General features: G+C 46.1%; 1 protein-coding gene across 12 annotated transcripts in view; it reads right to left on the bottom strand.

Annotated features, from left to right (window-relative positions):
* Positions 1–13,256, bottom strand: part of MYT1L (myelin transcription factor 1 like) — a 534,097-nt gene that overhangs the window by 147,004 nt on the left and 373,837 nt on the right. For all 12 annotated transcript variants that reach the window (XM_033176677.1, XM_033176686.1, XM_033176679.1 and 9 more), the window contains one exon: positions 4,137–4,492. In XM_033176677.1, coding sequence (XP_033032568.1) covers positions 4,137–4,492 — 356 coding nt within the window. The remainder of the gene's footprint in view (positions 1–4,136; positions 4,493–13,256) is intronic.

Raw genomic sequence — 13,256 nt, 5'->3', positions numbered from 1 at the left:
TTAGCATAACAAGGGGAGTTTTAATTAGTGTGGACTTAGACTGTGATGATGTATTCTGAAAACAAAATTCTTCATGCAAAAGACCAGCCTATGTTAGGTCTACTGTATAATAAATATAACTTTGCTTAATTAAATATGAACTTAATCTGAAATGAGTTTCTCAGGTATTATCCCCTGTTGTTCAAATAAGCAGAAGGTGAGCAGGAGAACATGAGTTCCATTACAAGGAAAACCATGCAAAGTGTTTGATTATCTATCCACCACCTACAGAAAATAATATAATCTTAATCAGCCTCAGTTTCTAATTTGTATGATGAGAGAGAAAGAGCTTCTGCCCTATATGTCTTCTACAATCAATGTGAAGATCAAACTCAATAACGTGACTAAATATGCCTGTTGGAAACTTACATTATTAGTACTATTTTGATTCATGTAAACAACAATGCTGGAGGATCCTTGAAATTAAAATAAATACCTAATCTTAAATTATAAATAATAGTCCTTCTATAACCTGTGGGTTCTTACTGTAATAGTGGGTTCTTACTGTAATAATCTGGGAGTTTGTATACGTTTGTTTTATCTAAAACAAAACCTCTTAGTAAAGTCCACATTTCAGTTTATTACGGAAGCGAAAATGCTCGACTGGATGAACAAATAATGGCATCCAGCTGGGATAAGTCGCCTGAGACTTTCTCTCTACTCGCAAGGCTGAGGCCAGCATGAACCTGTCCCAGCAGCTCCATCACGATGCCCTGGTTTCTGCAGTCAGACGGGCACCTGTGCCACTCATACTCGGCTCCGTGCTCTGACCACGTGGCTTCCTTTTAACCTCAGGTCATTGTCTGTGCTGCTATGTGTTAGAAAAGGGGCACAATCAACTTCAGGGCAATCTGTTGCTGGCCCAGGGACATAGCAGTCACTGTGAGTGTCACCCAAGGAACACGAAAGGCCAGCCTCAGGATGCTGACTCAGAGCTCCAGCACTCAGACACAGAATGGGCCCCCCAGCTTTTAGGGAATGCATGGTTTCTGCCAAGCCTCTGGAAGGGAGGACAAAAGGACATCTCTGGTAGGCACCGTATGGAATCTCCTGTACTTACGCTGCACATCTCACATTAAAAATGCTGCTGTTGTGGCAGACATTTACATTTGTTGATAGTGATTTTGGCACTACATTTAACAGTAAGGTAAAATATAACGTGCTCAACAGCGAGAATATTCAAACAGGAGATGGACTGATGTACGCCTTTCAAAGCCTCCTTTCAATACATTAAACTAGGAGTTTGATCACGTAAAATGACTGCTCTGTCAACAGAGTTATCCCATTCCTTTGATATAGAAGCTGCTTGGAGATTTCTGACCCTGATGGGGTATAAGAGACCAGAAGATATTCCATTCAGCGGGAGAACCTGCAGCTGCCATTGGCTAAACGTGCTGTGGAAACACCCATGTGGGCCTCCCCCAGTGGAGCCATCTTTCTCCGAGAGAAAGGCTTCGTGAGTGTGTCTCCAGGAATCAGGCCTCTCAGGTGATTAATTCTTGGGAGAAATGCATTTGTTTGTCTTAGAAATCAAACAAGCCTTCGGTGTCCCTCCAGAGAAGCTGTGGCAATGGAAACCTGGCGGAAGGTCCCCACAGGGCATGCAAATGCTGTCGGTCCTAAGTGGCTGCTGGGACCTGCGATTCTCATGAGAGGCTCTCTGAAAGGGAGTGGAGTATCACACTCTACCGCCAGGATGCTCAGTAAACTGGGTGCACCTGTCTCACACTGCTAGCAGGTAGGTTATCTCACATCTCACTGTGGCTGCACCCTTCCTGAGTAGTTCATTTGATTCCTTTAAAGGTCATGTCATAGGTGATAATAGAAGTTATTTCCTTGGGGAGCCAACTGCTGAACATGAATTCTGAAACCAGACACCCCACAATTGACTATGAATTCTTTCATGGTCCTGCTACCTCTTCACAGGTGTTTGTTTTCGGCACCTCCTGTCTTCCGTGCTCTGGACTCAGCATTTGCTGACCACCTGAGAGGTGGTCACCATGCCAGGTCTGGCCACAGAGTTAGAAATCCTAGGTCCTGAGGCACACTCAGCCATTGTTCCTTTGCGGTGCTGTCACACATCCACTGGGTGCCCATTTACTCACATTATTCTGGCAAAAATGTCTTTAATTCTAGTTTGCTTTCTAGCTTTTAAAAACAATTATGTCCTAAGTGTTCAAGTCAGAAGAAAGAAACCCTACGCAGTCACATTCTAAAACTGTCTCAATACAGGCTTCTGACTACCTTTCAAAGGATATCACTTTGTCAAGAAATATCTAAATTTGACCATAAACTAAAATTGAATTTTTAATTCTAGAAAATGGAGAACAAAACTTAAAACCTGGTTAAGGCCCCTGGTGAAACGATACCTATTTACAGATTTCCTATCTTAATCCGTCACGCCAAACATGAATGCCTCCTGCTTTCCAAACGGGATGAGAATGTGAAAGGGCCACATTGTAACCATCTTTCCGGTAAGCCTTGGTCAAGTTACAAATCATTAATCAGCCTCCATGATGAATGAGGTCACTCAAAACCACACTCACTTAATACAGTGTTCAGAAATAATTTGCCAGGTTGATCTACTTTCCAAATATTTTACTACACAAATCTATCATTTTAATTCTTAGCATCTCATTAATGACACTGGTGCCTTGTGTCCCCGGTAGATTTAATAGCAATAATGGTAAGTCTGTTGATATGTGTTCTGATAGGCTTCTCCACCCAGCATTCTACCATAGACAGACAAAAAATCTTAGGAGACTAATTTTAATTTATGTAATGCATGTGTATGTGCATATGCATCTATGTATATATATACATATCTAAGTATGTGTGTGTACATATGCATCTATGTGTACATACACATATCTATCTTCTATATGTCTATCTGTGCCTGTGTATTTATGTACATGTAAGTGATGGATTGTTTGCACAAGAATCTTAAGCCACTGTAACAATCTAGGATTATTTCCTAAAATTCAGGTTTCCTAGTACAAACTCCTCTGACTTCTGAAGGAGGAGTGGCAATTTAAGCCTGCCCATGAGATTAGCAACAAGCAACTCACATCTCCCTGATGTATGGAGGGGATCTGATGTATGGACCCACCGGCTCAAACAACTACCCTTTGTGTCCAGAAATTAGTTCTCCTGGAAATCAGACTCTTGAAGAACTTTTGAGCCCAAGGGAAAAGGGCAAGAAAGAAAATTCCCTTCACTTTCAACATGTTTGGGCATTTCTATGAGGAAAACCCTACGCCAATAAAGATGACAGCTAGGCTTTGCAAAAAAACGAACAAGCAAGCAAACAAACCACAAAACTCCCATCTCTTTCCTCAAAAGCAATGACTTCTATGAAAGGGTTAGTTTTGAAGTTATATTGTGCGTCAGATAGTAACAGAACACTGGATATGAAAACCACGTCACCATAAATGCACTGCCGGGAACATCCCCAACACACAGCACGACGGCCTTCTCCCCCACGTCTCAGGGCACTGGAAACCCCGGATCAGAAACACAGCTCTCACATATGGAAGCAGACGACGGGCTGACTGATGATCGTATAGCAATAGTACTTCCTTTCATCCCAACTACGTGACCATCACTAAAGCAAAGCTTTGGCAATCTACAGACAAAACCCACTTTGCTGGTTGATGTACCAGTCGTTAGGCAGGACTTTCAACTCCCCTGAGGAGGTACCTGGGCTAAGCCATTCCAATAACACTGTTTTGCCCAATCATTGTATCTCATGGATAGAGCATTCAAGAAAATGTAAAATTAAAGACCAGGTCTGCTAACTTAACTTCCTTGATACATTTTGTTAAGATAATCAAAAAGGTATACCATAAATATCTCAGCAAATTACTGACAACCAAGCTGAATAAAAATTAGACTGACATAAAATCTGAAGTGTAACAGAGAACCTGAAGAATTCTTCAATAGAAGTGTTCAGTTCACCTAAGAGGTTAATTTTCTCAGTATTGACTGAGCAGAATGATTTCTTTATATGCCAATCATTCATAGTAACAGCCGGCAATTCACCTTGAACAGTGGACCCAAATCACGACTTGTTATTTTGCTAATATTTTAAAGATTACCGTTTTCTTCTTCCTCCTCTTCCTCCTCCTCCTCCTCCTCCTCTTCCTCTTCTTCATCCTCCACATCTTCTCCATCCTCGTCATCATCCTCATCCTCCTCCTCGATCTCCTCCTCCTCCTCCCGGTCCCCCTCCTCATCCTCCTCGTCCTCATCCCCTGGCTCCTCATTGTCCTCGGAGTACTCCTCCCCCTCATCCTCCTCCTTCTCGTCCATGTCCTCAGTCCCATCACTGTCATCACACTCGTCCACTGAGGAGCTGTCTGCTTTCACGGCAAATGGCTTTCGTTTAGGAGCAGGTTCCTGGGGCTGCTTATCTTGTGTTTTTCTTTTTTTCGCCAAGGGACAACCATATACACTAATAAAAAAAAAAAAAATAGAGAAGGCAGGGGAGAGAGAGAGAGAGAGAAAAAAAAGATCTGTGTTACTGTCTTTTAAAATGAGACCAATGGGAGCCTTGATCAAGGTACTTAAAGGCTTATCATGAATGTCATCCACACAAACACCAGAGAGACATAAACATACATGTCCCCCGAAGTGTGCTGGAATCTGTTAATGAAGTGATGGTGTGAATAAATACAGCTCACATTTGTCTCGTTACCATTCACATTTAGTCCGAGTCTCCTAGTTCCTCATTCCTACAATTCCAGAGATCCTACGGAAATTCATGAGGTTGGTTTGCATAACGTACATAACATGCAATTGACAATACAAATTTATGAAACATTTTACCAAATATATACTATGTATAATATACATCTGAAGCAAGATTTATTTTTAATCCCATTATATTTACATACATATTTATGTAAAATATAAAAATGTCTATGTCGTGAAAGAGCTTTGGATATATTTGGATTTGTATATTTTATGGATTAAATTATATCTTTAGACTTGATAACCTCCTGAAACGAGATGAGCCATAGGGCTTGTCAATGTTATTATGAAAGCAACTGCATCATTCAAAGTTGTGCAGAACTTCCTCAGTCTTAGATGTTATTAGTCCCACGCCAGCATTCCAGAAAACAACTTCAGTGTTAGCGGTAATCACCACTAAATCATGCTGAAATTGGCCCAGGCTTGGACAAGACCCTTCCTTACAGCAGAAGCTCACAGTCTTTCCTTGAGAAAGAATGATTTTCTTTTTTTTTTATTATTATACTTTAAGTTTGAGGGTACATGTGCAAAATATGCAGGTTTGTTACATATGTATACATGTGCTATGTTGGTGTGCTGTACCCATTAACTCATCATTTACAGTAGGTATATCTCCTAATGCTACCCCTCCCCCTTCCCCCACCCCACAACAGGCCCTGGTGTGTGATGTCCCCCACCCTGTGTCCAAGTGTTCTCACTGAGAAAGAATGATTTTCAAAGCCACATTACAAATTCACTTTTGTTCTAGAAATAATATATATACTACAAAAAAAATAGGTGTGATAGGGAAGACATAGAGGCAAACTACCACAGGCAAACACTCCATTTATGCAGAACGAGATGTGTGGCCTCGCTCACTGGCCCGTGGTTCTGTAGGTTGAGATATGTGGCCTCACTCACTGGCCCGTGGTTCTGCAGGGTGAGATGTGTGGCCTCGCTCACTGGCCCACGGTTCTGCAGGGTGAAATGTGTGGCCTCGCTCACTGGCCCACGGTTCTGCAGGGTGAGATGTGTGGCCTCGCTCACTGGCCCACGGTTCTGTAGGGTGAGATGTGTGGCCTCGCTCACTGGCCCATTGTTCTGCAGGGTGAGATGTGTGGCCTCTCTCACTGGCCCATTGTTCTGCAGGGTGAGATGTGTGGCCTCTCTCACTGGCCCATGGTTCTGCAGGGTGAGATGTGTGGCCTCTCTCACTGGCCCATGGTTCTGCAGGGTGAGATGTGTGGCCTCTCTCACTGGCCCATGGTTCTGCAGGGTGAGATGTGTGGTCTCTCTCACTGGCCTGTGGTTCTGCAGGGTGAGATGTGTGGCCTCTCTCACTGGCCCACGGTTCTGCAGGGTGAGATGTGTGGCCTCCCTCACTGGCCCATTGTTCTGCAGGGTGAGATGTGTGGTCTCTCTCACTGGCCCACGGTTCTGCAGGGTGAGATGTGTGGCCTCGCTCACTGGCCCACAGTTCTGTAGGGTGAGATGTGTGGCCTCCCTCACTGGCCCATTGTTCTGCAGGGTGAGATGTGTGGCTCTCTCACTGGCCCACGGTTCTGCAGGGGGGTCCTGCACACCCTGACTAGCTTGGTTTTGAATCTGGGATAGTGAATCATCATTCAGTCATGACCCCAACCAGTGTTTACTATTTGGGTGACTCCTCTATGTAGGGTCCCGGGCTACGCTGGAGTTTAGAGATGAGTGGCACAGATCCTCACACGAAGGCTTTATGCTCTAACAAGGGACTTAGACAAGTCAGAAATATCATTTTAGAACCACTCACTTCTGTGTACACTGTGCGCCAAACACCCGGCATGTCATAGACACTCAACAAGCATTTGCGGAATGAATGGATGAACCGTGATAAATCCCATGATGCAAATGTGCAGAGGGTTCCATGTCCTGTACACAGAGGGCAGGAATGCATGGGTGCTGGCAAGGCTTTCAGGAAGAGGTGAGGCTGCTAATGAGCTTTCACAGACACATAAAGGATGTCTGGGAGGGAAAGAAAGCATTTCAATACATCCCAATTAAAACAATCTGCAAAAGACATGAACATATGTAAGAACACCATGGGCTCACAAAACTAAAACAAACACAAACCCCAAAGGCTGGAGCCTTAGAGTGTGTGGAGCGGGGCTGGGCCGGGGGTAGAGGTTAGAGTGGAGAGTCAGGTGGGGTCAGATCAACCTCGTGGATGAATGATGGGACTCTGGATTTTGACCCAGGAAACAGGGAGTGATTCGAGTTCTTTCAAGCATTCAATAATGCAATTAAAATGCATGTTGGATAGGTAATGGCAGGGTGCAAAGCAGAGGACAGAGGAGAGGAGGTGCAGGCTAGAGATGCGGCGAGCAGAAGACAGCCAGTGCCATGTTCAGACGGCGACTGAGATGAGAAGGTGAGCTGAGGAGGGTGCCTAGATCATCAGACAGACGAGAGAGGCCAGGGGGACAAAGGGCCATGAGGGAGCTTCTCGGTACAGTCAGACACTGGGTAAGAAGGTGCTGGGAGAGAGTGTGGGAGTAGGACATGGTGTGTACAGACCAGGAGGAGCTTGCGTTGCCCACGGCAGGTCTTGTTGATTGACTGACTTTGGACAGATGTCCAACCTTACACATGAATATCATCTGCTGTAAAGTCAGACAAATGCTAATCTCACATGGCTGCATTAAGGATGAAATGAAGAAAAAAAAAAAAAAAAATATATATATATGTAAAGAAGTTAGTAGTGTACCTGGGCACCTACTAGGCACTCAATGAATGATAGGAACTGCTGTGTAATAGTGGTAATAATAAGACACTTCTGCTATTTTTTTATTTTTATTCAGGTATCCAATTATCCAACAAATACGTCACTCCTGAAAGTTTTGGAAACTAATGATTGTCCTGTTTGTTTCTTCTATCAATACTTCTAAAACAATTTAGACCAATTACACTAGTGAAAGTGAAGAGAAACAGTTTTGTGTTTCTTAGGAAACCAGTTTTTCTTGATGGGTAGTGGTTCGTGGCCTGTTAGGAACTGGGCCACACAGCAGGAGGGGGCGGCAGGCAAGCGAGCAAAGCTTCTTCTGTATTTACAGCCACTCCCTATTGCTCACATGACCATCTGAGCTCTGCCTCTGGTCAGATCAGCGGCCACATCAGATTCTCACAGGAGCTTCAACTCTGTTGAGAACGGTGCATGGGAGGGATCTAGGTTGTGGCTCCTTATGAGACTCTAATGCCTGACGATCTGTCACTGTCTCCATCACCCTAGATGGGACATCTAGTTGCAGAAAAACAAGCTCCCACTGGTTCTACATGATGGTGAGTTGTAAAATTATTTCATCATATATTACAATGTAGTAATAAAAATAAAGTGCACAAAAAATGCCATGCACTTGAATTACATCCTCCTCACCCCCAAACCGTGGAAAAGCTGTCTTCCACGAAACCGGTCCCTGGGGCCAGAAAGGATGGGGACCGCTGCCCTGGAAGACACAAGCATGGGGTACGGGCAAGAGCGGAAGGACTTCATTTCCACCTTGCTGCGTCACTCAGGGAGTCCCCTCATCAATTTGGATGTCACTTTTTAAATTTGTAAGATGAGGGCAGTTAGATGACTTCTAAGTCTCTGTCAGCCCTGAAACACTAGGGTGAAATGTTATCATCCCTTAAAAACATAATAAGCAAAACGAGAATAACAATTTTAATAACCAGATAATTCAAGAAAAAAATTCATCGATAGTCTACATAATATTTCAAACATGAAATACACAGATTTCTGAGATTCCTTTTATGCAAACATTTTCATTTGTGAGGGGATAATCTGAGATAATCATCTCAGAGCCAGCCATACCTTCATGCTGAATTACCACTGGACAACCTGCGAGGTCTAAGCCCGACACCAACCAACCTCCTCAGAGGGCCGCCTGCATCTGAGTGAACTGGTTCTGGTGGACACCTGCTGTGTCTGTCCAGATAGCAGATAGCAGATGCAGCTGTGCATGGATGGTTCCTCCAGAGCCTGCCCTCGGCGTCTCGGGTCACAACGACTGGGGCTCTTCCCAGCTTCCTTCTCCTTTGTCAGTGAGTCAATGCGTTTGTTTGACACCGTCTGTTCTGCATTGAGGCCACCTGCATAGCACCGTTCACTAAACAGATAACTAGGCCTACCGGTGGCCATCTATCAGTCCCGAGTGCTGGGAAATGACGTCACCCCACCTGGCTTGGAGGTGAGGTGACTGGAAGCTTCCTCAGAGGGTGAAAGCTGGGGCTCCTGTTCCATTTTCTCCTTGCTCGTTCACACGCACAGCAGCCCTCCTTTTCAAGACGGCTCACTTGTGCTCAGACTGTGCGATGTTGGCGCTGTGAGGTTTCGAGCCGGGGAGTGGAGATTTTCCTTAAAACGGATGCTGTAGTTAGAAGTGAGCACACCTGGGCTTCACTCATGATCACCTGGGACCGCTGAGACTTTGGAGGACAGCGTGTCTGGCTAGGAGGACGTCTGGGAGGATGCGGTCTGGGCCATAGGGCATTGCTGTGGTGGGTTTCTGAGTCCCAACCTTGGAGAGCCTGTCTGGGCCATCCAGGCGTGGGAGGCAGGCTGCCTCCTGCTCACACAGTCCTCTGAACTCCCCTGTACCTATAGCCGACTGGCTCCCTTGCAGGGGGCCCTGCCCACTTTCATTGCCTTTCCATCTCCTGGCAGCTGCCATAGCTCCCGCTCCATTTGAACTTGCTGGGCATGGAAGGTGGTGGAGGAAGAGGGACAATAAATAAGCAAGAGTAGAAAAAAAAAAAAAAGAGTTGCTCAAGACAGTTGGAGAAGGTGAGTGTGTGTGGAAAGGCAAGCGCACATGGAAAAGAAAAGTGCAGCATTCATCTGGTCTCTGCCAGGACAATATTGGTATACTCCTACCAAGCAGGGTTGGGTTTAATACGCAAAACATTTCACAAACAGTCTGAGCGCACCCTGAGAGCACCACACGACCAGGGGCCTGAGCACCAGGCTTGGTGTTGTTAACACCTCTTTGAGCACCTGGACTCCGGCTGGGCCTTGGTTTACCTATCAATGTAATAGAAGCAGCAGCAGTTCCTTTACTGTTCTAAAGCTTTACATGTTTTAAATTTCCTAAATGATTCCCTTCTCGTGGTGGGAACTTTCCGACGAAGTGTAGGTTTCAGTCCCTTCTGTTCTTCTATTTTTACTTGGATTGGTTTTACTTCCCTATCCCTATATTTTGCAAACCCTTGGATTCAGCATAGCAACCTTTGGAATCATCTGGCCTCAAACTTCCAGTGCTTCCTGCCATTTGTCACGGTTCATTGCTCAAGATTTGCTCTCTATTTGTTAATGTAAAGTGTGAATACAATCATACCTCCAACTACAAACAAGTACCCTCCATCCCTTCTCTATCTGACCCATTCTCCTATGCAGTTCCTGGTATCTACTTCCACGGTGACAACACATTCAACTGTCAGGCACATTCCATTCCATCTGCGTTCAACTCCACGTGGCTCGAGGCCCTGCTTAAATCAACAGAGCCCTCTTAGTCTCCAAAGGCTTAGAATATTTCAAATGTCGATGGTCCAGACATGCTCTCCAAGACTGGGACTCAGAAACCCACCACAGCAATGCCCTACGGCCTGGACCCCATCCTGGAACATGAGTTTGAGGAGCGTGGATCATCCTACCCTCATATTCTGTGAACAGAGGGTCTGCTGACGGGGCGGTGATCTGGAAGGAGAGAGGATGTGGAGGCACTGGTGGTGCTGCCCAGCCACACCCATGAAGGGCTCAGCCCAGCACTGCGGCCTCGTCCAAGACCTCAGCTGACCGTGTCAGTGCCTCAGAGATGCTGTGCGGCTCCAGTCACCTCTCTGGCTCTGCAGCCAGCTACTGCACCCCCCAAGGCACAAAGGCGGCCCTTCGTATTTGAACATCATTCTGAAAGACTGAGTTCAACATCTGCAATGCACTGACAGAATGATGTTTACTCACATATCCTCTCCTGGATTTATATCTCTTTTTAGAATAGATGATATTTTAAGATTCCAAAAATAATGCACTTTTTTCACACAGTTGAAACTTCAAAGAAGTCGTAAATGTGATCACTTGTAAGATCACGGTAGCTCAATAGTTCTTGGTTGACAAAAAGTCCCTCCCGTCATTTTTCCAGAGTGTGTCCATAACATGATTCTCAATGCAGAAACAGGGCAGGGAAGCCAGCAGTGGCCTCATCTCACAGAAAACTACGCTGTCTTATCCTTGGACTTCTCACAATTCAGCAGCAGCGAGCGACAGGAGAGGGAGTCCAAAACGCTTTGGGTAGAGTGAAAAGGCAAATGCATGCTGGATTAGAAATGAGAACACCTGGGCTTTCTGTGTTTTCTCCCTGTTCAGGTTACGTAGGGTTACACATGGAGGCCTGGCATCCCATCGCCCCCACCAGCTCCGAGCCGGCCTGGGCCACGCCTCCTGGGCCCATGCTGATGTCTCACGCTGTCTTTTTGCTGTTGCAGCTTTCACGGTCCTTTTGTGGTTAACTCGGTGTCAACAACTTCTAGTCTTTTGCATCTGGTTATTCTAAAAAACCAGTTGCTGGCCATGGCTTTCCCTCATAAACTCATACACACAAAACATTATGTAGTGCATTCTCACACTTCCATGTCATGTAAACTGTCTTTGATGGAATGTTTTGTTTATCCAATTTTAATATAAACAGGGATAAGTTCTGAAGTAACTGAAAACCAAACTTGGCAGCATGTCCTCTGCTCCCAGCTGCTGTTATCACCGCCGTGGAGAGAGGAACGCGGCGGCGAGGGTGGGAAGCATCCTGTGTGCGGGCCTCTCCCACCGGAAAGTGGGGCTCGGAACGTCAGGGTGACCGACCAGCTGGCTCAGAGGCCTGACAGTGATTCCCCCACAACCGCCTCTTTTAGAGGTGGTATTTTTCTTGTCTTGCTTCAATGTTAAAACACTTATTTTGGAGTAATTTTTAACATATTTAAAGTGCATCTGAATATAATTCTGGAGCACTGGTTTTAAACCCACTCAGTTAATATCAGCACGGCTTAGAAAGCACTTCCTGTGTGTCTGGCATTTTCTAAAATCTCTACATATACAAATCCATTCACCCCTCTCGGTGACCCTGTGATGTAGATTCCACTGTAATTCCTAACTTCGAGGGACAGAGATTTTTTGAGTCACTTGCTTAAAATCACAGAGCTGAGTAACAGTGGAGGAGGCATGTGCAAACCCCTTCTCCATATCCTGATCTTCTGATCTCTAAAGGGAGATATTAATCCGACCCTGTTTCTTACTGGACCATGGTAAGGATCTCTCTAAATGAGAACATCTATTTTTCCCTAATGCCTGTTACATAGTAAGCAGGTGCCACATAAATATGTGCTGAGTGAACACACTGCATGATTGATTTATTCCTTTATTTGGAAAGCATGTCACTGAGCAATACAGACCTACTCCCAACCTCATGGGACACAGAGACACACACAGTTACCCCGCCAGAGAGGACAGAGGAGGCTTCACAGGGGACCAAGATGGGGGTGGGGTAGGGAGGAGACTGAGACAGAGACACAGCACAGAGAGATGCAGAGACACAGAGGGACCCAGAGGGTGAGTTTCAGGGTGGCTGCATGGGCAGGAGGTGGTCAGAGGCTGGAGATGTGAGGGGCAGGCAGTCAGGGCCTCCCAGGTGCTGTGCCTCCCAGGAGCCGTGGGGGCTCTGGACAGTGTAGACAGTGGGATTACTTCCACACAGTAGACTGAGGGCTGTGAAACCGTCACTGTGGCTGCAGTGTGGGAATGAGGCGGAGGAAAGGACAGCTCGATGGTGGAAGGCCATTTAAGGAGCAATGTCAGGTCACAGGTTGGCCTGGGAAGGTACAGGCAGGATGTGCAGGAGTGAGGTGAGGGGATAGGTGTGGGGCGCAGCCTGGTTTCCAGCTCAGGTAATTGACAGGTGGAGGTGTGTGCACTGGTACGGAAGACAAGGAGACTCAGGTCTTTGCTGGCTCAGTTTTGGTTGGGAAGAGAGGCTTACAGGTGCTTCTCTATTATCTCTTGTTTTACAGATGCACAAATACCACGCTTCTCTAGGGTTGCTAAATTGGAGGCGTCTCAGCTTAAGTGACCTCTAGAAGGGCTGAAGTGTTGGTTTGGGGCAGTCAGGGGGTGGCCGTTACAGACAAGATGGAGAAAGAGGCAGTTTCCTGGGAAGAGCGAGGGCTCCACCCTGAACCCTTAGGGACACAGGGGTTTGGGGACTGGGGACGGAAGAAGGGGCCAGCAGAGGGGCAGAGATGAAGAGGTCGGGGGTGGGTCCAGGGAGCATGAGGCTGGTCCAGGAGACACAACCCACAGACCCTCATTCACATCCACAAGAAACAGAGAACTTGGGGTAGCCCAGGAGACTCAACCTCAGACCCTTGGTCACATCCACAGGAGAGAGAGAAGGCTGGGGTCGCCACCCGGA

The sequence above is a fragment of the Trachypithecus francoisi genome, unplaced genomic scaffold (assembly GCF_009764315.1).
Source record: "Trachypithecus francoisi isolate TF-2019V2 unplaced genomic scaffold, Tfra_2.0 Lachesis_group17, whole genome shotgun sequence".
Classification (NCBI taxonomy): Eukaryota; Metazoa; Chordata; class Mammalia; order Primates; family Cercopithecidae; genus Trachypithecus; species Trachypithecus francoisi.
Note: the sequence above shows the minus strand (reverse complement) of the source record. Positions and strands in the feature narration are given on the sequence as shown.